This window comes from Buteo buteo, chromosome 12 (assembly GCF_964188355.1).
Source record: "Buteo buteo chromosome 12, bButBut1.hap1.1, whole genome shotgun sequence".
Lineage (NCBI taxonomy): Eukaryota > Metazoa > Chordata > Aves > Accipitriformes > Accipitridae > Buteo > Buteo buteo.
This window is the reverse complement of record NC_134182.1, coordinates 13001260-13025351: the sequence shown is the minus strand read 5'-3', so window position 1 is coordinate 13025351 and position 24092 is coordinate 13001260. Positions and strand designations below refer to the sequence as shown.

Genomic DNA, 24092 nt, shown 5'->3' with positions numbered 1-24092 from the left:
AATTATATTTTTAAATTGCTTTTACAAAGAGATGGTGGAAGCCGTGTCCACTGGCACAGTTGGAATGGCATAGAATAAGCATACCACTACATGTACAAAAGCAAGCAATCCTACATAGGCAGGGAGACAGAGTACTTTGTTGCAATCGCTGCTCTCTCAAGAAATACTTCTGACTAGGAGTTTTGGCTTTAAATCACTAAATCATGCTTGCTTTGTAAAAATGCAGGGTGTTCTTTGCCGTTTCTTTCAGTCTTACAAAATCCCGAATAACATTTCTACATCCTACTGCATTACTTCTTTTATTCCAGGGCACAAATTTCAGCTTCTGGAAAAGCTACTTGCACTTTCTATCATGATACTCCAAAGTATTCAGAATTAGTCATTTAATCTCTATCCAGGCTAAAATGGCTTACTAGAGAAATCTCAGCTTAATAAATTACGTATGAGAATTCTCTCTTTTATGTAGCATGTGCGACCATTTGAGCTACAACATCATTTATGGCTGCAGCAGAATGAACTGAGCAAATACACTGTGGCACAACAGTGTAAGTTAGTGTTGGTCACAAAGCTCACACACATGGAAAGAAGCAACTGCCAAAACCAGAACACTTGCAAGCACTGCCCAAGGCCTTTCACGTTCATAAAGAAGGTGCCAGCAAACTTGCACCTCATCACAAGCAAAAGACAACTAAAGATCTATCATGCAAGCTTCTCTCTTATTACTCTTCTACCATCCTGGAGCTATGAAGTCCAGGCTGGAAACCCAGAAATGTTTAAATATCTGTTGGGAAAAAATAGACCTCCCTCCAGCCTGTGAATCTTGCTGCCCTCCAAACCTGCAATATTCTCTTTTGTCTAGCACACCCTCCATAGGGGTGAGTTTGTCACTTGACCACCCCACATACCCCCAGTGTCCACACTTTGGTTCCTCTCTGAGATTCCAAATATGGAGAGAAACATCAAGTCAACCTGCTTTAATTTTACAACATTGTTACAGAAGGAAGTGCTCTGAGAAATCCTCTGTCAGCTTCCTTTCAGCTGCAAAGCCCTCGAGTCTGACATACAGCCACCTGCAGCCACAGACTGCAGTTCTATTTTCTTAAGATGTTAGAGAGATGCGGCAGCTGATTCCCCTCCTGCTTCCAGTTAGATGAAGATTTCAATGACTAGCAGCAGAAAGAGTTAATTAAAGATCTCCATTCTCTTCACCTTTAGGAAAAAGAAAAAGTTTTCCAAGTCTGAGCTCCAGCCAGAGGCAACTAGACAGCTAATAACTTCAGGAGGGATTTTAGTAGCTTGAGGAACTGCTCGGGGAGTCACCTAACAGTGAGCTGACACTTTTAGAAAAGAGGATATTTCACCAGTTTGTCGAGAAAGTGAGTGAAAGGAAACTGTTTTCACAGCACAGCCAGCCAGCCATGGCATGCCAGGAACAGCGGACTGGAAGTAGCTCCCTTGGCCCCGACATCCTCAGATGTCACAGGCAGTAACATTTCATAACTGTGGCCCTGTTCTAGAGAGGGCATAAGGGGGACACACAGACAGAAGCGTCCTTCCCTCCCAGCTCAGCTCAAAGCACATTCAAGACTGGTAGGAAGAGCAGCACAAGGAATGGAGGGAAGATGCTTTTTACTTTGCCTAAATCCAGCTCTAGAGTTACCTAAGGTCAAGACCAATTGGGTTTGGTACCTTACAACGCATCTGCATGTCTGCTTATTTCTGTCACAGTCATTAGCAAGTGGATCCAGACTCCAGCAAGCGTGGGGGACATCTCTACGATGAGCACTGCTCACTGGCACCGAAGGGTCTGGGACAGGGAGTCCCATATCCACGAGGGAAGGGATCACTGGAGGAGACCCAGCAGCCAAGGAATACGTGAACATGGTGAAAGAGAGGACCAACGCTAAAGGTCGCTTAAGCAGAGTGAAACCTGGCTAGAAACTGCCTTGCACTATGCAGTGAGACTCAGTACCATGGCCAAGTGAAGGCTATATGCACCCTGGAGCTGGGGACACCTCAGAGGAATAAGCAAGTCTAAAAATATACCCATGAGATCCTTCAGGCAAAAAAATCCCCAAAGCTGCTTTTTCATGTATTTGGAATCTGTGTGAATATATTTGGGATGAATATACAGTATCTACACTTCAACTAGTTGAACAAGTTTGGAGCCAGAGATGAAACTGTTTATCAAAATGAGAAGTGCAATTCTGGTATTTATATTCCAAAGGATATGCAATACATTACAAACGTAACTCACAGAAGGTACCGGTTCATCTGAATTCTACAAAATTCCATTTGCAGAAATAGACTAGAAGTGTTAGAAGTGACAGGCCGAGGAGCTATTTCTATAAAAGATTCACAGATATTTAAACCAGATTAAATTCCTAACTCTAAAAAGTTGCCTTTTAATGTGCATTATCTCCAATCTCTAAAGTACCATACCTTCTATGCATTTCTGAAAGTATATAGTATTTACATTATTCAGCATTTGCATTCAGATTGTAATCAGCCTTCTTTCAATAAAATAAATAAAATTACAGTCTGTTAACTTAGAACCATCAAACCGTCACTTCCATTATCAATCAATGCCAATTTTCTGCTGACTGCAACTCAATTAAAATCCAATTATTTGAATATCTGTATGAAAATTTCTATCATAAAACGTACCTTTTTATTAGGAACATTTTGTGTACAAAATTGACAGCACAGGAATTACAATACTGTGGTTAAAAAGTGTTTTGTAACCTGGGCTGGGAAAAACTACATTGATGAACATGGAGGGAAAGAGTGTCACTTCTGGAGTAGCCATTTGATTCTAAAGTCTGGACTTTTGGCTCAGAGCAGATCCAAAATGATGCGACTCTGCTAGCATTACTGTGAGCTTTAAGAGAGTTGGTCCTTCTATGCCTCAAAGTTTGTCATTTCTACTGATGTTAAAAAAAAAAAAGTAGTTAGACCATCTTACCACATTACCCACAGTCTTACTTTAACATATGTCAGTCAGTTATACTGATGCTTTAGGTGATCTCAATACCAAATTCTTTAATTTATTTTATTTCTTACATTAATTAACACCAGGTAAGTAGCTGGTTTTTAAACTTAGTTTTTAACAGGACATCTCTCCTAATCTTCTTGCAGCTGTATATCTTTTCCTTGTCCTTCAGGAACATAATGTCATTTGAAAAAAATGTCCTGTGAGAAAATCCTCAAGTACAAATTTGCTTCTTAGTTTTTAATTACCTCTATTTTCTACTAGAGCTTTGATTTATTTGACCAAAGTGTGGATAGCACATTCTTCTTTGCCCAATACTGAAAAGCTGAATTCTTTGATATTGATAACATATGCAGATAGAAAACATCATCACACTATTTTAATTTCAGTGTGCCACCTCTAGGTACAAAAATTAATAATAATAATTAATAAAAAATATCAATACTCTAGGCTTAAAGCCTAATTTTACAAAACAGACTTCAAAGATGAAAAGGTTTCTATTTTTTCAGGTGTAATTATCTAGGACTTACTTGGCACCTAGAAGTTACCATGGAGAACTGTTTTTAGGAACAAAAAAAAAAAAAAAAAAATCTATCAAAAGTATTTCTTTAGCTGATCTCAAGTATCTTTATATCATAATATTTTAAAGCAAGTATTGGTGCTCCAATGTATTTACTTTCAATGTAATATTATTGTCTTCTACATTGCATCTTAAAATCATATCAACTGAATTATACCTACTACAGTTTTAATAAATATCTGCAGAGGTGGTTCACTGAAGATTACACAGAGAATTTAAAATGGGATATTAGGTTATGATGATCCTCATTTGACAAAATAACTTGAACTGGCACGCAGGAAGAAATTAAAAGAGCCAAAAAAAATCAAGGATAAGAAAATGGAAACATTATAGATAAGCAAAGTAATTCCAAAATGTGATTGATACTAAAAGAAACAACTCTTGATAGAATCAGTCATGTTCATATTACTTTTCCATTGTGATTACTGTTGCAGACTTTTGTTCCATATATTAGATTTCATACCTTTCCCTCCACTTTCCTTTTAACTTTGGGCAACGCCCCTAACATCTTTTTAGCTGCTTTACAAACTAAAGTTGCAGAAAGTAGTGAACGTTATTTATCACAAGTGCATGACAGTTCGCAAATATGCTGGAATCTGTCCACTTCATAGAAGTGTAAAATACTTTCACATATACTCAATCCAGCTCTCTATAAAACTAGCACTGAAATAAATACTTATAGCTTTTTAAACCTACATGCTAGCAGTGTCTTTTAGGCAAGCTCTGAAAAACCTTCTTATAAGAGAGGCTGTGAAGAATGCCAAAATTCAAGCAATTCTGTTTTTTCATACAGACGGTCCTTAAAAGTGATCATTTATATGGTGCATGTTAAAATCAAAGCTACTTACCCTTTTTCTCAAGTTGTAGGTCAAAATGAGATTTCTGGAGAAGGAGTGTGAAAAGGCTGTATAGAACTCCAGCACTTTCTGCAAGGCATCTCTCTTAATCACATGAAGATCACAGTAAGTCAGAGCCCTTACATTAGCACAGGACTGGGCGAGGGTAGACTCCTTCCAGAACACATCACCAAAAACGTCTCCTTTGCCTAGAGAAAAGCAGCAGCATTGCTTTCAATAATGGTACTATTTCCACCAAAAATATAAAAGAACATATATCTCATTTATGCAGTCAAGGTTCTTCTATTTTATGTAGTCAGAAAAAAATTCTGTCTGGAAAAAAAATAATCTTTGAAATATGTCATTGATAAACTTTTCCACTATCTTTTTCTTAATTACAACAGCCCAGTAAAATTTCATAAGAATAAACCACAATCAAAAGTGTTTCATGTGACAAGTCCCCTTTAAATATCAGTAAAGGTTTTCCTCTAAAAAAATCAAGACAAACAGTTCATTCTTGGTTCATGTTCTGTTCTGATCCCTTTCAAAGAGATTAATTAAGAGGAAATGCTTTTTCCCTTTCTTCTTTTAACTGGCACGCAAAAGATTTGTTTCTCACATCTATGTTGTTGAGTTTTCTTAATCTGGCTAACAATTACCCACCATTGTGTCAATAAAACCATCTTGTATAATATATCAGTGCAGTTACAGAGTGTAACGAACACTACCATACATCAATATTAAAGTAAGTTTGCCCTAGTTTGCTAGATCATTGCCAGAAAAGTCTGTCTTTACAACAGTACGAAAGAGCAGATCTCTCAACTCTGGTGGCTCTAATGCTTTTCAGCTGGTAAGATTCTCAAGAAAATCTTTCAGTATTTGTGCATGTGTGTCCCAATATAATACAGCAGAGGTTTAAGGTAACAACATAGTCCAAAACAAGAAAAGTACATGCTAGTTATCACCAAGATAGTACTGACAAGGCAAGAATATTTAGCTGTTACACCCTGGAAGAAAGAAAACATGGCCATTTCTTTACAACCTTCCCATGTGCCTGCCTCTATGAGCTTGGGGCAGCCAGGGAAGTCCCTACTGAGGAATATTGAAATGAGGGCATTTACACCAGTCTAGGCACTAAAACACAGTACAAGTATACCAAAACCTGCCTGAGGAGCAGCCCCCAGTCAGGATTTCACTGGTTATATTCCAGCTTAGTCTGGGCACCGAAGGGACTGTTTAGGAGAAAGTTACAAGCTCCTTTAAGGAGTAATGGTCTTTTTTTTTTTTTTTTCTGTTTTCTGACATATAATGATAACAAGATAAGAATATTTAGTTGTTACCTTAGATAATGAAAAACTGCACTATTTTTGTTTTGAATGGTATTTTCCTCTTAAACCTCTGCTGTGTTATATCACCACTGCACATCACTTTTAACACAAACAACGAAGAAATACATTCACAGTGTCTATCAAGTTGTGGTAGGGATGGACAAGATGGTCCCTTGTCTTACAAATAATACTTTGCCCATAGCAATTCTTAAAGCCAAAGCATCAAAATATATATTAGTTTATTGACTTCACCCAGGCCCTTTTAGATTTCATTCCCTAAATAAATAAATAGTCATGTATGAGAGTCTATATGAAAGTCAAGACAACCATCATGAGTAAAGAGATCAAGAAAACTTTTAAATTAAACCCAGAACTCCCATTTCAGCCCTTGAGCTGCACTTCCACTATTATGTAATCTCTTCCATTAGATGATAAGCATTTTCTCTTTGAGGAGAAGCTATCAGCCTGATGGTAATCTATGCCGTAGTGCAGTAAGTTGTGGTTCACACTGATGTGCCCCCAGTCTTCCACAAAAGCCCTATGCAGTCCACCTGCCAGGGACCAGTTCAGTCCCTGAACACTTTGGAGGAGCATAGACTATATTTCCATTTTAAATGCATATATACACTGAAACCACCTGCTCAATATGCACATTTTTTCCCCACAAAGTTAGGCAAAGGCACCATAATGATACCCTTCCTTCCACCTCTAGTCTCTTTATATAGGACAGTACCAACATCCAGAAATACTGCAAAGGCTGCATATCAGTAAGCATGGTGGTAGTCCAATAGCCCCATGCAGTAAGCAACTTTTCATTTTAATGGTAATGACTTTTCACACTTTCAATTATTTAAACATACACGTTTTTAGTAGATACATTAAAAATGGCCTCAGAAAAAAAGCTTCCATGCACTTAAAATAGATCATCATCTACAAGGCCTTTAGACAGACAAACGCAGAATATATTCAAAATTGAAGTAAAACAATTTTTATGCACCATAAAAACTGATATGCTTCACTGGGTAAAAATGGATTGTTTGCCTTTGGAATAAATATGCTTTTACTTGCAATCTTCCAGGCAATTAGCTAAACAACTGTTTTAATTAACGTTCTGGAATCTATCAAGCATTGAAATGTGCCATCACTGATGAGCAACAGTTAGAGCTGGTAGTCCAAGCGTAAGGGAGAGGAATTCTAGCTTGTTTCTAAGCATGTTTCTTAACATCTCCAGACAAGTTTCCTACCTTAAAATGACAACAATTATTTTACTGCCCCACAGTAACATGAAGAATAATTAGTAGAATGCAAGTACAAACAGCATGGTGCTGCTTTGCCTGCATACGAAATGGCATACAGCAGAAGTTAGTTACATCTCACTCTTTTTAACATATAATTCTGCTTTCAACGTAACACAGAAAGACACAACTGTGTTCTTCACCTGTGGCAGCAACCCCGTTTTTCCCTTGCTATTTGTAACTCCTGAAAAACTCCCCCTCCTGCAGTTTCCTGCCACCCCAGGGAGCCGCTTCCCTCTGGTGACAAGAGCAGCCCATGAAGGAGCTACGTCTGCGGGTGCCCACTGAGCCAAACCAAAACAGAGAAAAGCAACACATGAACCACAGACTGAGTCAGATCACAGAAGCTTCAATTTTTTAAAAAAAGACAAACCAGGCTAAAACAAGAAGTTGTACTGTTTTCTATCATTAAGAATTTCCTTGAAGTTCATTGAGTTAACAGCCAGTATCTAGTAAAAAGTCAATTCTACATTACAGTTCGATTTCCAAAGCAAGGCACACGTGCAAGCATCACACTGCTTGCTTTCTGTCAAGTGCATTTTCTAAATGATGCACACCAAAACTATCGATCTAGATTGTCAGATTTTAAAAAATTTGTGTTTGACATTCACAGAAAAATGGAGGAAAAAAAGGAGCAGTAGCAAGTCTTTATAGCAAGCAGGAATTAAAATTCCACCCAGGAGTACCTGCGCTGGATTAGAACAATAATCTTAAACATAACAAGGAACTGCATACCATCTCCCTTCGTTTATATGTTCTCCATAAAGTAAGATCAATCACTCAGGAAAAAGGAAGGAAAAAAAAAGGGCAGATTAAGTGTGTGTTTTATCAAAAACATTTGTAACTGGGAAGCAAGAAGAGTAAGATGAGACTTATAGGTGTGTCAGAAGGTGGTTGGCAAAGTCTAATGGCTGCATTAGAGAAACTGAGTCAAAAGCCTCTTTTTACATATAACTCCAGGCTTTATATATTTCACCTTACCTCTGAAGAAAGATTAAAAAACTAGAGAAATGCAGATGGCCATTTGTCAGTACTTTGCATTTCTCATTCCCAGCTTGCTGAGTTCCAGACATTTGCCAGGAACACCGCCAATCACACTTAAAGTGGATGATCTAAGCTTTCACCATCAATCATTTGTATTCCCTGCTGGATTTGTGGGCTGAGGACCTTTTCCACCATCAGCTCAGTATGCACTGGAAAGCCAAATAATTTTCTGCCTTTTATGTTTGCTTGTTTGTTTTAATTATAATAACAAGTCCCCAAACCCTGATATATTTAAACACTGAAGAATTATTTTATAAAACCAGCACCTTCTGTTTCCGTATTTTTTCTTTCCCAACCTTTTCTCCATAACAAATTTGCTATTCATCTTATAAGTGAAAAGATTTCTCTGTTACCACTGCAAATTCAGCCTGAGTCAGCCAAAAGGTCAAGGCACATCTATTCTGTCTCCTGAAAGCAACACCAGTAATGAAGATCTGATTATTGCAACTTAGCCAAGTGTTTTGCTGATTCTGCTTGAGAAAAAAAAACGTGCTTGCACATTACAGCTGTATTGCCTTGATGTGCCTACCAGAACAATGCTTAGTTTTTTCACTTTTACAAACAGGAAGTATTGAAGAGCTCTCAGACAGAAGATATTCCACCCTACTCCGAAAAAATATGACTCTATGTGCAATATTTTGACTGATAAGCTACTCAGTTCACTTTTGGGTTCTGGGTATCTGGGGGTCATGGTGCAGTTTTGGTGTGATAGCAGCTGGGTGAGAAGGAGAGGCCATGGATTCATGTGCTAAAGGTCTTCCAAGTCAGTATGGACTTTGATGGGATTCACATGAATCCATGGATTTTCAGTACATCAGACAAAATATTCATGTTAGAATCATTCTTAAATCAATAGTAATAGTTGTTACAGCAGCCAACACCAGAATCTAGCTGAGGCCCCTTCCAGATCTGCCTTCATCTGCATGTTTGAACTATAGAAGTACTGTGATCTGACATAGTCTCAGCAAACCCAAAGATAAGCTAGAATGACCAAACACTGCTTGATGGTACCTCAGTAGCAAGGCAGCACTAAGCATACCTTGGGAATCAGGTGTTAGCAAATACAGTTATCTGTGATGCTGATCCACAGCTGCTGCCAGACCTGCACGACTTTCCCGTCACAGCTCCCTGAGGCACCCACACTGGCCTGTGCTCTCAGGATTTGTTCTCCACCTCCAAGCAGAGGGAGACACCAACTGCTGTAAAGGCAAACACAGATTCTTTGTGCATTGGTTTCTATTTTATTGACTGTTCAGTTAAAATGCTGCTGAAATTTAAAAACAAACAAAAAACTTGGCCTGATCTTTCTCTTTTATTTTTAACCTCCTGAACAGATTTGAACAGAACCAGAGGATCTGAAGTTAGTCCATGTCACAGGTTCCTACCAATTGTATTCAAGCATAATTCCACTAAGGACAGTGTATTTAGCCCTCATGTTCAAAGCCAGCGATGAGAGACTCGGGTCTGTTGTGGTTTAAGCCCAGCCGGCAACAAAGCACCATGAAGCTGCTCCCTCACTCCTCCCCCGCCAGTGGGATGGGGAGGAGAAAATATAAAGAAAAGCTCGTGGGTCGAGACAAGGACAGGGAGGGATCACTCACCACTTATGGTCATGGCCAAAAAACAGACTCAACTTGGGGAAAAACAAAATCAATGTCATTTACTACCAATCAAATCAAAACAAAGATAGTGAGAAGTAAAACCAAACCTTAGAAGACCTTCCCCCAGCCCTCCCTTCTTCCCAGGCTCAACTCCACTCCCAGTTTTCTCCACCTCCTCACGGGAACGGGAGTTGCAGTCAGTTCATCTCATGTTGTCTTTGCTGCTCCTTCCTCCTCAGGGGGAGAACTCCTCACACTCTTCCCCTGCTCCAGCGTGGGGTCCCTACCACCAGAGACAGTCCTCCACGAACTTCTCCAATGTGAATCCTTCCCACAGGCTGCAGTTCTTCACAAACTGCTCCCGGGTGGGTCCCTTCCACGGGCTGCAGTCCTTCAGGCACAGACTGCTCCAGCACAGGCTTTCCCATGGAGTCACAGCCATCTCTGGGGGTGTCCACCTGCTCTGGTGTGGGGTCCTCCACGGGCTGCAGGTGGGCATCTGCTCCCTTGCTCCCCTCCATGGGCTGGGGGGGGACAGCCTGCCGTCTCACCAGGGGCTGCAGGGGCATCCCCTCCTCTGGTGCACCTCCTCCCCTCCTTCCTCACTGACCTTGGTGTCTGCAGAGGGGTCTCTCTCACATTCCAATGTCCTCCCCCACTGCAGGTTCCCCTTCTTCAGTCTGTTCTCCCAGAGGCACTAGCATCATCGCTGATGGGCTCTGCCTTGGCCAGAGGCTGGCCTGACTTGGAGCCGGGGAATCTTCTAGCAGCTTCTCACAGGAGCCACCTCAGCAGGCCCTCCCCTGCTACCAAAACCCCACCACACAAACTCAAAACAGGGTCCAATGCCCTCTGTGATCACCACATGTCTGCTTGGCTTCAACTGAAAATCTTCCCTCATCTCCTCCTTATCTGAGAAAGGCATGCAATTTAAATTCTCCCATTTTACAGAGAGAAGGAAGATTCAAGGAAAGTAGAGGCACCAGAGCAAAAATAATTTTTCCTCTTGGTGCATTGTTTTAAGGCAATGAATATCTGCCAGCCAGAAAAAAACCAGAGCTACCATTTGGTATCAAGGTAGAGCACTCTGTACCTGTCCCACAGATAAATTGCGCAGCTTGACAGCCGCTGAATAGCCTGTAGTTTGGTCCTCCAACACAGTACAGCTGGCAGATGATGATGCATGGAGGTGATTTGCTGCTTTGGATTTTCTTAAGATTTCTCAAATGCAAACTGAGACACGTAATGAGAAGCAAATGACCAACTGCACTGCAGAGAGCATACTATTTTTTATTAACCAGGGGCTTTAATCACTCTTTTCCTCTAGTAAGACCTTAAGGAAAAAAAGCCAGAGTATCAGTGCCACAGTAACCCAAAGAAGTGTTACAGTGATAATAAACTGAAGTTACACTTTCAGTGATTTGCCTGGTGCACAAATAGAAACACAGTTTATCTGTTCATGTTTTAAAACACAGCTTGGCAACATTTTGCAGACAGTTTACTATACAAATGCATTAATTTTCTCTGTTGAAGCACAGTACTGTACAGACAAAATAAAAACATTTATTTTAGAGCACCAGATGAGTCGCAACAACATGAATTAGTTACAGCTAAGATTTCTATTATTATTATAATGAATGTGTTTATTTGTCTCACTGAATAGAGTGTGGATTATATGTCACTGCTTGACTTACTGTGATGAGAAGAGTTTTAAAATGTCAACTGGGCCCTACCAGGCTTATTCACAAAAAGCTAGGAGGCTTCACCAGAATCTGAATTGTTTATCCTTATTTGATTTTTAAGGGTTACTGTAGAAAAATGTAAATATGTGGCTAGTTTGTACAAACTCTGAAGACATGGAAGTTGCCAGCTCAAATAGCTAGTCACAAATGTATTTGAATTTAGTTGCATTGGTTAAGTAACAGGAAAAACACTGCTCCATCTGTGTTGTCATTGCATGGACAGTGCTAGTTCTCTGATTGAAAAACCTGTACCAGAGGCTCAAATTGCAATATCCTCAGAGTTATTCCCCAATGACTTAGAAACAGGCTTTATGTTATAGCTATTGCTTGCAGCTTACATTAAAGCCCCCAAATTTGATTTTTTTTTATTTCAGACAAAAGGATTCACAGGAGTTTAAAATAGTAGATTTTACTTTATGAAATATATAAAGTAAATATTTTGAAGACCTCGCCAAGTTCAGAGCTATAGTATACTTCATTTTATTTAATATTTCTAGCAACTCCATGAGGATAAATTTAACAACGTTTCAGAAACGTACCTCTGAAAAAAGTTTTAAACTTGAAACCTAGAGAAAACAAAGAAAAATAAGTGTTCCGTGAAGATTTTTTTTTATTATTTTTTTTTTTAACCTGGCTTTTCAGTGAAAAAAATTATTATTCTTCTTCCAAAATTCTGAGACATAAACAAAACCCTACCCAAAACAAAAAAAGAAAATTAATTCAGTGGTTCACCTGCCAGAAATCAGGGCCTTAACAGAAATCCAACTTCTTTGTTAAATTATAGTTTCTCCCTCTTCATATCTCTGGCTGGAGTATGCACACAAATGTGATGGGCAAGCCTTCTTAACACAGCCTGAGATATCAAGGAACACACTGGAAGAGAGAGCCTCATCTCCACCACATCTCAGTTTCACCTGCCAGTACGTCACGGATCGCTGTTGCCAGTAGCCTGCCACCAGACATTACCATCTTCCAAAGGGGACTTCTTCCACATGTGGTGATGTCAGACTACTTAAGACCACATTATGCAAAGTTGCATAAATTCGCAACAATAAAATGTGAAACTCTAGAAGAAAAATCAACTGATTTGAAGTGCCAAGAAGTTCACGACTGAGGCCTCTATTCACAGGGAATCCCCCTCTTCCCCAGTTATTCCAGCAAGTCATTAATCAAGTGTTTTAAAAATCTGTTTCTCTAATTCCCTACACAGTCTTAGACCATCTATAGATAGCAGTGGACAAGCGCTTGGTGATTCCTACTTTTAATGCTCTACCAGAAGTTAGACACAGAACAAATAATGTCTGGCTGAAGTCTCAAAATAGGCAACTCCTGATGTCAACCCACATTACATTTTCTAGATGTCTGGCACACATAGGAATAAGGAATACTCTCTGTCCAAAAACACCACTTGGAATAAACCTATACTTCTCAATAAAAGTTTTAGTGCTGCTCCTACATCCACTGTGAAATAAAAATTTTTTATTAACGTAGACCTCTTTATGTTACTGTCTTTTAAAAAGTTTAGCTGGATCTCCATTTCTAATACTCTTCCTAACACTGTGCTTGGACACGTATTGAGGAAATCAGACTTTTAAAATTGTTCCTGATGTTTGCTGAATCACTTCATAGAAACACGCAACTTATCTGACCTGCCTATATATGTAAAACTGGGGGGGAAAAAAAAGGTTTAAACTATAAATAGAAAAAGCACAACAGAGCTACTGAAGATAAAGCTGGATTTTAATTTCAATCATTCCTTTTTCATAGCACCACTGGTCACGTTACAGTCTTATTCAATAGCATAAACAATGCTGTGACGTTAGATACTGTCTTTGAAAATAGTAACAAAACTCTAATGCCATCCATAATCCTGCAACCACTTCTTAAGCCTAAGAGCACAGCAGCTTGGCATTTTTAACACAGGGAGATCTAACTAAATTTAAAACTCAGGTGAAAAATGAAGTAGAGAAGTAAGGGACTTTTTCAAAGACTTGGCATTAAAAAACAACAGGCCCCAAAACACACAATTAAATTCTCAGAACGGAGTTGCACACAAAGTATTTTAGTTTAGGGAAACCTGAGTTAGCTCAGGTACTGGGGATAGTCTAAAGATAGCCTGTCTGAGCCTGGGCTCAGCACAGTTAACTTACCTGACATCTTCAAGTCTGCCGAGAAGCAACCTGTACACGATTGTGTGGAAGATGCAATGCTTTCCCACTGAGTACATCTAAGACAGATAGTACTTCTGCATTGCTATTTTCTCTCCTCTAAAATAAACCATACCTGTGGTGCAGTTGCCCTTGCAGTCTGCACTGTCCTATCTGGATGCAAATCTGTCCCACCAAAATCTGAATCAAACCCCTTGCGTCTACATCTGAATGAAATGCTTATGGCTAAATGAGTAAGCTAAAGCAATTGTAAAGAAAACAAACAATTATTCTTATAACGTTCCTTTAAGATTGCAATTAGATCAAATTAAATCAGCAGGAATTTCTCTACACAAAGCAAATGGAGCATTTAATATCCTGCTGAAACAAAACATGGTACACCAAGCTCTTCTACAATATCATGTTAAAACCACAGTCTCCAATCTTGTCAATGTTATAGCTTTGTAAATAACGATAAAAGATCTGTATTTCAGGGACATCCAATTTTCACTTCCTCAACTCATGTATGATCCTTTGCACAATTCCTCCCTAACCCCACCAGAAAAAAAGAATGAACTGATATATCCCACTTTCCCCCGATGGTGAAGAAGGCAGCCAGGTCTAGACTATAAATTCCCGTTCCTGACATTCTGTTACTGCATACTTTCACACTTATGTAATATCTACATTCTGTTATTTCCCTTCAGCTTTGATAACAGCAAAAGAAATAGCAACAGCAAACTGTCCTTGTGGAGGGCAATGATTTTCCTTGCTCACAATAAATTACTGCCTTGATTTCCCTTCCCATCTCATTCAATTTACCTGCCCTTTGTGGAGTCAAGAGTTGGACTCGACAATTCTCCTGGGTCCCTTCCAACTAAGGATATTCTATGATTGTATGATTAATACTCTTTGCTAAACCAACAATCAATAAAAAAGTTTATTCCTTTCAAAGTTTGGAGCTCAAATAAGGATAGCAAAAACATAATAAATGCAGAACAGCTGGGATGCAACACTTGGGATAAACTGCTTTACTCTTGGGATAAACTGTTTTGTGTGGGGGTTTTGTTTTCTCAACTAAACCTTCTAGTAAATGTTATTTTTCTCATCCATTGCTCAGTTCTGAAGATCACAGTGATTTTCAAGGACTTGTTTTTTAATTGCTAAATAAAGGCTTAAAGGCTCCCAGTTTCTAATCAAGTCCGCAAGACTAACCTCCAGTCTTATCATCCATACACACAGGGCCCCCTTGCAGGGATCATCAAGACCACTTCAGCAACTCTGAACGATTCACATAAGTGAAGATCTGCTGCTCAGTCAGGCCCTCTAAGAGTCATTAATTGACAAATTTTGCAGCAGTCTGAAAATTCATGGAAAGACACCACTTTCCCCACTGCTATCTAGAAAAAAAAGCCTGTCACCCTAATTTCAAGGTCCTTCCTCTCTCTGGCCTTTTACTGGAACTTCCTAAATTTCAAAGATTACCCCAATTTTAAGCAGAATGGGTTCGAACCAACCTGGGTCCAAGAATCACTTGCTTCCTTCAGATTTCCTAGAGAGGAGGGATTTTCTGTTCAATCTTGGAGTACAATTATGTCAGTCATATCTAACTTAGAATCAATTATTTTCTAGTAAGATCAAAAATGGTTCTCTCAGTCATTTGTACGTAAAAATTAACACAACATAAATCCTTTTCTAATAAGGCCTCCTATCCAGTCCCTCCATGTACTTCCAGAAAATACTTACAAAAAGTTAGTTTTGCTACTATGCCATTATTTTCTATAATTCTCATTAAATTATCTACATACACGTTCAATTGGAGGTGTAACACAAGAACTAGCACTTCCTCTAGCAGTGGTGACGAGAAATTAAAAAGGTCCAGACTAAAAGACTGGAGGACCAGGGAAGTACCCTGTTAGCCCCAGCAATGGTGTATTATCTGCTCAGCTAGACTTCTAACAGCTTCTTGATTAATGCAGTTCCAAACAATCTACATTCTCATACTGCACTAAGGAAATTTGTACCTTCATAGTGTAAAAAATATAAAAAGTGCATTGAAAGACAGTTTAGGTCTTCAAGCTACCCTAAATTAAGAAAAAATAACCAGCTATGCAGGCTTATTTCATGGTTCCATTACAATCCCTTTTCCCCTGCGTATTTCAAAGAAAGCTGCAGCCAGACCTTATGGTCCCTACCTGGAACACATTTAATTCAGGAGGAATCTTTTAAGACGACATTAATTAGATTAAAATGTAGCAAATCTCTCCTGAGCATGAGTAAATTTTAACTTTTCAAAGACATGCAATAAGGTCGAGTTTTCAGATGGCCAGTGGCTCAGCCTGAAAGGTCTGGTCCAAAGCAGAGAAACTAGAGCTGCCAAATGAAGTGCATGTAAATGGTTGATTGTTTTCAACAGTGACAAAACAACGCATTTTCTCTAACTACATTTGGATAAATGGGTAAGTTTCTAAGGAAGAGTAGTTCAAAGAGATATGTCAGTCTCAGATGAATAAAGCACCATCGGCCCAAATGGGAAGGCTTAGAAAAGTTAAAAGCAAAGCCAAGTTGAAAACAGTCTCTTAATGGAAGTCCTGCACGACCGGTGCTTCGCTCAGCTCTCTTCGCAGCAGGGACTATGGGATTTGTCTCTATCTTCCATAAAGTGCTGAGTGTACATCAGCACTTCACCCTATACAATAACAATGGTGTAAATGGAAGAACAGTGAACTACAGGAAACAGAATTGTATTTCATCCAAGCACCTTTCCACTAGTTTTCTACATAGTCCAACTCATATACTTACACATTAACTTAGAAAACCATAGTAATACAGTGGCCTTTCTTGCTATGTCCTCCTTTTCTGACCCATTTGTATTAGAATGAATCACAAATAAATAAATAACCTGGCTTAAAGGTAACTTTATACTTTTTTATTTTTGTTTCTTTGACACATCAAATCCAAAGACTGTGTTGCATGAACATCACTGATTTCTTTATTTCAGCAGAAATTTTGGAGAGAGTTCAAAAATCTGTCTTTCACCCCGACAAATCAAACTTCATACAAAATGCATCAATTACTTTAAATTTTGCAAAGAATTTCCATAAACATTGCAAAGAATTTTCTTTTTTTATTTGTTTACTCATTTCTGTGTTTGTCTCCAAGTCAAATTAATGGGGAAGGCAATCTTAGGCGACACAAAAAAAAGAAGAAAAAAAAGTACATTTCTTTCACTGCTGGCCTGCGTGCAATTTCTTCCAACTTGGTACTCGTATCAATCCAAGTCAATCAAAGTCAGTGCTTTGTTATAAGAACATAAGCCTGAACTGAGAATATACCTGTCTCTTGCGTATTACACAGAACTGATCTAGAAGGATATTATGCAAGTGTACACAACACACTCCAAACTCCAGGGCTATGCAATACAATTTTATATGCTAGTCTTCAAGGCTAAATGATTTCAGAACTTGAAAATGTTTCATATGAATTGGATCCTTTAAGGATTAAGGGTAGTTTGCCTTTGGTTTATGTAATGCTGTACAGCAGTCACACCGACTAATTTAGAGATGCAATTTATTTCTCTGTTGTAAGGAAGATACAGGCTACATCGTAAATTGCAAAGGCTGCTTTATTAAGTGACAGCTAAAGCTGAGCAAACATTCACCTTGAATAATTTATGCACTTACTTTTTATTTTTATTTCAAGAATACCTAAGAGAAGATTACGGTCTCTCCAACATACCTGTTAACTGACATTACCCTACAGAATTCCTCACATGGTTTGCTGTTACATGCCTGACGTTAATAGCTATGCTTAGCTGTGATTGGTAAACAAAACTTACAGCATAGGCTGTTCTGGCTGAATGATCAGCAACAATCACACTTCTTGTACAATATAGATGTTTGGGGTTTTTTTGCTTGTAGTGCCCTGTTCTATCTGCTGTACTTTTATCAAGAACTTGACAAGTTTAGCTGAACATGAAATTAAAAAAACCCCAAACGTTGCTATTCTACAGTTAAGAAAACTGAGAGTACAAAGAAGTTAGGGAGGAAATCCTGACCCATCTCCTGCAGCATTCTTCAGTAACGTGGTGCTTACATAATGCAATGCTGAAGGAGAAGAAAGTCCAACTGGTTTAGAATAGGGATTAAAATGGTGAAAAATTTAGTTAACCACGCCATTTCTTATCAAGATAGAGAAACCTTCAACAGAACGCTTCATAGCCTGGGGGAGGAAGGTACACACACGTGTGGAAGGAAAGGGATTCCTTAGTCCAGAAACTGAAACACAAAAATCAATACACATTTATCCAAAATGAAATCTTGCAGAATGACAAACAGATCCCACTTCATTTTACTTTCCTCTCTGATTACACTATTCACAAAGAAAATGACAGAGCTCATCAACTTTAGTGCAAGCCAGAGAACTGACTCCAAATTCCAAAAAAATAAAGGTGTGGAGGGAAGATGATCAATAGTTACTGCCCCAGGAGAACAGCAATAACAAAATATTTCTATTCATTCAGATACCAAGGGATCAGCCTCATTTATCTGTAGTTATCACTCCGCAGCAGCAGAGATTAGGAGTTCATGTTTCCTTAACGCTGATTTCTCAAGGAATCTAGGCCAAGTATTTTCTAAAGTGAGTATTATGATAAAACATGGAAGATACCAGTAAAGGTGAGGAGAAAATTGGTATCTTTAAAGGACATTTTAAAAAAATTTATTTCAGTGCTTTTTACCTATACCGATTAAATAGAGCAGCAAGATGTTTTGAGGTTTTCTTCTTGTGATGGACACAGGAGGAGGCATTATGGGATAAAAGGTAACACAAACTGAGAGGCTTTAGTTTGTTCTACATTTGCCATGTTAATTCATGAGAGTTCAGCATGGCAAAAGGTAGTAAGTTCTTCACGTGCAACTTATAAAAGCAGAAGTTGCTAGTATCATATAGTACTGAACAGCACAGGTGATTCCAGAACAAAAGAGAATCAGTTATCCCCCTACTTCTCACCGCTTTAGTTTCTTGTGTGGCACAAAATATTATGAACTGGATTCCCCAGGACACTAAATTCACCCTATGCTGTATATGCAATCCTGTTCAGAAGTAGAGAAAAACCGAACTCAGTATATTTATTAGCCCCCTCATTTTCCAGTATACATTCCTCTTAGGAGAGTTGGATGTATGCGTTCAGAAACAGTAAGATTACCAAGCTGTTTTCTTCTCTTTTTCCGGGCTGTGATGAGTGACAGGTACTGGATTAAGCCACCGTGAGAATTTACCTTATCACAAAAGGGTCTGACAGAATCAAATGATAAGTATCACCTCCTCAGTGCTCCAGCCACCCCATGATTTATATACATCTATTGGATTATCACACTCTTTTCTCCTAGCTTTGCCTCAATGTTGTTCACACCACTATCAGCTTCTTTTTAATGCCTCGAGCTGTCATTCCAAGTTAACACAAATCAGCTCTAAATTTTTTTATTACTTTGACTTTAAAAGAGAGAAATATTATTTCAACATGAGATCTTAAATAAATCTAATAGGAAAATTTCCAGCAAAAGTGGATTATTATCGGGGGGGATGGGAGGGAGGCAGGGAAGCCAAGCACTTTAAAAATAAGTTTTCTGAAGTCCTCAATGGAATTTCTAATGAAAAGAGATGTGGTGAGACAGGGAGAACACTAATAATGACCAGGATCCCAATGCTCAAGTAGAGTTTCCATTGACCAAAAGAAATAGGGTTGAACCCATCTGGAGATGAGGTGCTTGCCCTTCCTATTTACCTCCGTGGAACAGGAAGGACAATAAAATATACCTCACCAGGCCATGCTAAAGCTAACTTGACTGAAGCTTTTTAAAGAATGAGTTAAGTGCGTGAGTAGAAGAGGCTATAAAAACGCTCTATGCATCTATATTTGTGCACAATGCATATTATCAGCTGTGAAACTCACCCAATATAGCAACGACTTCATCATCCTGGATTACTTCCAAAGACCCCGAAACCACAAAGCAAAGGCTGTCGACACTCTCGCCAGCGTGGTAGATCAGGTCTCCCGGGGCACAGTGCACTGTCTGAAATTCCATGGCAAGTGCTCGAAGGCACCCATCGCTCGCCAGCCTGAAGGCTGGGTGCTCCTTGAAAACTTTGCGGTTCAGATGCACACAGATATCTGCTCTCATGTCCTTAGGGCATATCTGCAAAACCTGAGAAGGAAATTAGGCAATCAATTCCTGTGCATGGTTTATATGTGCCTATTATCCCTAGTTCACTATACAGGGTTTAAGAACTACTTTCCTCCTCCTTTTAAGATTTCTAATCTCAGTCTGTATATTTATTTTTATATTATTTATACACATAAGCCACCATACTAACTTAGACTACTTTACAATACCTGAAGGAAAATAATGTTTTCATCTCAGCAACATGCTCTGCTGGATATTGAATTACCAGAATAAGGCCTCAGGTTTTTAAGACAATAAAACTGAGAGCACAGCAGTACAGAAAGTGGTGGAGAAAAGCTTCCTGAAGGATTGTTTCTAGATTGTCCCTCTTTTGATAGGCAGATTCCATGAAAAGCCTGCACAAATTATACACTGCAAGTAAGAGAATATTGTATAGAGAAGTGTAATCTCATATCGCTTTAGTAAAAAAAAAAAAAAGTTATTAAAAGTTTCATTAACTCATAATACTGAGATTTGCAGGTATTCAAATTCACCCCTCAGTGTTAGTAACAAGTTTGTTGTTCACAGAAGAAAGGGACTTTGAGGTATGATACTGTGTTGGGCAACTTCTGATCTTCCAAATGCAATGTTCCTCACGGCAGTTCATGATGTGTGCTCCTAAGGGTACACAAACTGATGCTTAGCACAGCGGGTACCCGTCAGGGCAATTTCTGAAGGTTTTTAACACAATACAAACGGCCGAGTGGAAAGAATACAGAATTACTACTGCATGTACAGATTAAAAGTTCCTGGCAAAAACACTGGAAATACATAACAGGAACGGGGTTTGGGGATGACAAAATCCTTGGAGGATAGCCTGTGATGAAGTACATCTCAGGACATATTATATGAGAAAAACATTGAGTAGTGGAAGTCTGCCTCATTTTTTTTTTTGTTAGTAATATCTATTCCATCCAACTAATGAGCGCTCTGGGTGAGCTTCAGAGTTACTCCTACACATTTTCCTGGATGGAAAGAGATGGTTGCTTCAATGCAAACACTCCTGGAAAACAGGCAGCACTATGGCTATGCCTACACCTTGCAGCGGGGCTCTGTGCAAGATCTGAGCAGAGAACCAAGCTCATAACTCTGTGCATGGCACTGGTTCCAGATATTACGCTTGCTACTCCAAAAGGCAAATGACTATCACCAATATCATCATCTTTGGCCCACCTCCAAGCAGACCTGCTATTACAGATACTACTTCTGAAAGAGGTATATTTCCATAGTGCTTAAGCGTAGGGCACTCATGGATGATCTCTCTTGGCTGCCCCACAGGGAGCAGCAGCCGAACCTGCCGGTTCTCAGTTTTCCAGGCTCAAAGAAGTGGGTCGGGGCACCAGGACCTGCATTTAACGTGGAACACAGGCAGCGGCTATAGCTGTCTTTGCAATTATCTTATTTACTCTGGCAACAAAACCATTCTGTATTTGCAGATGCTTGCCAAACTTTGCTACTGGAATTACACACACACACTTCACAGTTACTTGATTATCACGCACAAAAAAGGTTGTTGTAATAGAAATAGTAGTAAAGAAACCAGAATATACAAGAGTATATTTAAAATGAGGCTCTTAGCCAAAAACCCCTTGGTTTCCCAGTCTAAGAGGAAGTTAACTCATTTTCCATTCTCCATTTAGAGACGTTGTCTGCAGACTTCACAGAAATTAAAGGGATTAAAGACACTTGAGAGTTACAGACAAATGGCAGAAGACTTTCATTTGTATGGGAGGTAAGAAACATATCTTCATGGATTAATTTTAGAATGTTTCAGCAGCTCTTGGTTAAATTTTGTTGTACTGGCATTTTCTAGACTTACAGACTTTGCTTTTAGCTGATTATTCACTCCTTGGCATGCCTGCAGTTAACACCAAATTTGTCGCCTACAAAATACCAAGAAGACTGATTCTGTGCTAAGTTCATCTTTAAGTATCTGCCTCATCTGTAGAAAACAGCACTGCATTACACAGCAGCGCAACTACCACTGATCTGTCACAGGAGCAAGACATGTTTTATTCATTGCATGTCATCCTAGCAGTTATACACAGGCATCGAATCAACGGAACTCAGACCTGAGAGTTTATGGATTGGCACGGCCATTAGTCGGTCTTATATCTGCTAGCTTTTGCTATGCAGATGAAAGTTGATTTCTTGGTTTTACAGTCATCACTACTGGCAGTTCAGCTATGAACACACCAGTTACTGAAAACAACACCATATTAAGCTCTTTGATGTCCTGATAATTGGAGACTTTTTTCCTGTTTATTAAGATAATTCTCAAAGGCTATAGTGAGTTGTGCTTGGTTTGGTTATCCTGCTGTCTCCAAAGGCATTTTAAAGTATTTCTCTCCTTATCAGAGGAAGCCAAGAATGAACTTTGAAGATAAGCTAAAACAAACATGTTTTACATAGCAAGTTTTTCTTGTTGCTTTGTTAAAATGATGAGAGGGGCTTGCACCGGGGGAGTGAATGAAAGCACCAGCATTCATTACACTATATGTCCTCAGATGTTGTCTCTCCGCCTTCCCCAAACACCTCAAACCCATAACCCTGCACAAAGATATTTTATGAGAAAACAGGCAGAGCAGTTTCTAATCAGCACTATCCAGTACTAAAACACCATTTCTTTCTGACAGCTAGTATGACGGACAGTGCTTACCAGAATCATGGTCTGGGATCTAAATGGCAGGTATGCTGAAGCCCATTTAGGAAAGCAAACAGTACCCTGTGTACCTACTGGTCTCCAGACAGCCCAGTGCAAGGCCACATCTGTTCTACTCTTTCATAATGACACTTTAACAGCTAGACAGAAGTGAGATTGTTTGCTCTTTAACTGCATCATCTACAGTTTAGAATACTAAATTAAGGTGCCAACCAGAAGGCTGGTGACCAGAGCATTGGTATGATCTCCTGAATGAACGACCCCACAAATCATATCTCTTTACAGTCGGAAGAAAAACAGTATCTATCTCCATAAAAGCTAGCAACTAATATGAAAGCGGCAAGTAGTTAATTAGTATCTTTAGCCTGCACACAGAATATTACATTCAAATTCTACGAAGAACAAACGAATTTTACTTTGTATTCAAGGCCCACAGAGCTGCAAACAACCTTACACAACAGAAATATTGCAAAAAAAACCCCAAAAAAACACAACACAAAAACCCCAACATTTGAAGAAATTCTGAGGTTGTGTTAGAACTTGGAACTTTTTTAGTTATCTTCTTTATTTATTGAAAACCAAGCTCTTTCCATCATCATTTGTATACTATTTCATGCCGTATCACGAGAAAAACATGTGTACTTTTACCACTAACATATGTCAGTATGATAGAGTAGCTGAAATACTGTATTTGAAAGTTTAAAATTAAGGGAAGGTACTACATGGAACTATTTAAAGAATATTTGTCTTCTTTACTAAGAAAGTACCTCCTGTTTATTTTCATGAAATACTTTCAGGATGTGACTTCTTTCCTTGCAGTTTCACTTAACTTACCTTTTCAGTATCTATTCCTCTGGACATTGACCAGGTGGAAACGATGTAATCCATCACACGTTCACTCAGTCCTTTAGGGACCTGGTAGAGCTTTAGAAAGTCCCGGACACTGTTCAGCATTTCATGATATCTGTTTGTATTAGCATACATTTGCTGAAATATGGTTGTCACATTACCAAAAATGGTTGCATACAGAAGGGCTGTAAAAAAGAAGGAAAACAATAGGTATGATACATAATAAGTTGTGATCATCAGTCTGTGTCCCACTGTGCTGTAAGACAGGAAATTGCCAGGCCCATAGAAATTCATGCAATATCAGTGCTTTGTTAGGAAGGCCCGACGAGCACAAGCACTTTATAGGTCACCTTCAGCACTACAAATTGAGGACCACCACCTACTTTTGTGATGGCGAGTCCTGCAACACAGAGTTCCTGCAACACAACTATTTGTCATTGTCCATCAAACAATTCAGTAGTATCCAAACCCTTACAGAACCACAATAGAAGACACCAGAATTTTAAGACAAATAGCTGGACAGCAAATACTTTAAAATTTCATCTCTGGTTTATAGCGCCTGTGTTGAAATGCCATCAGTGACAGATTTCCAAGCTTTAAGTGCATTACCACAGTAGTAAGCCGAGTCATCATTACCCACCTCAGTGTGACAACAACAATGCATCAAAGCAGAAGATGGAATATGTAATAAACAGCTACCATAGTCAGTGATTTATAGATGTAAGTTTAATAATACATAAAAACTCGCATTATGTTTTATATTCTTCAGGCAGGAGAACAGCAAGGCCTGAG

At 39.0% G+C, this 24092-nt stretch overlaps 1 protein-coding gene across 1 annotated transcript in view; it reads right to left on the bottom strand.

Annotated features, from left to right (window-relative positions):
- Positions 1-24092, bottom strand: part of KCNH1 (potassium voltage-gated channel subfamily H member 1) — a 180890-nt gene that overhangs the window by 68107 nt on the left and 88691 nt on the right. Inside the window, exons 8-10 of the mRNA XM_075042027.1 lie at positions 23286-23485; positions 19519-19771; positions 4421-4617 (exon numbers count right to left, since the gene is read on the bottom strand). Coding sequence (XP_074898128.1) covers positions 4421-4617; positions 19519-19771; positions 23286-23485 — 650 coding nt within the window. The remainder of the gene's footprint in view (positions 1-4420; positions 4618-19518; positions 19772-23285; positions 23486-24092) is intronic.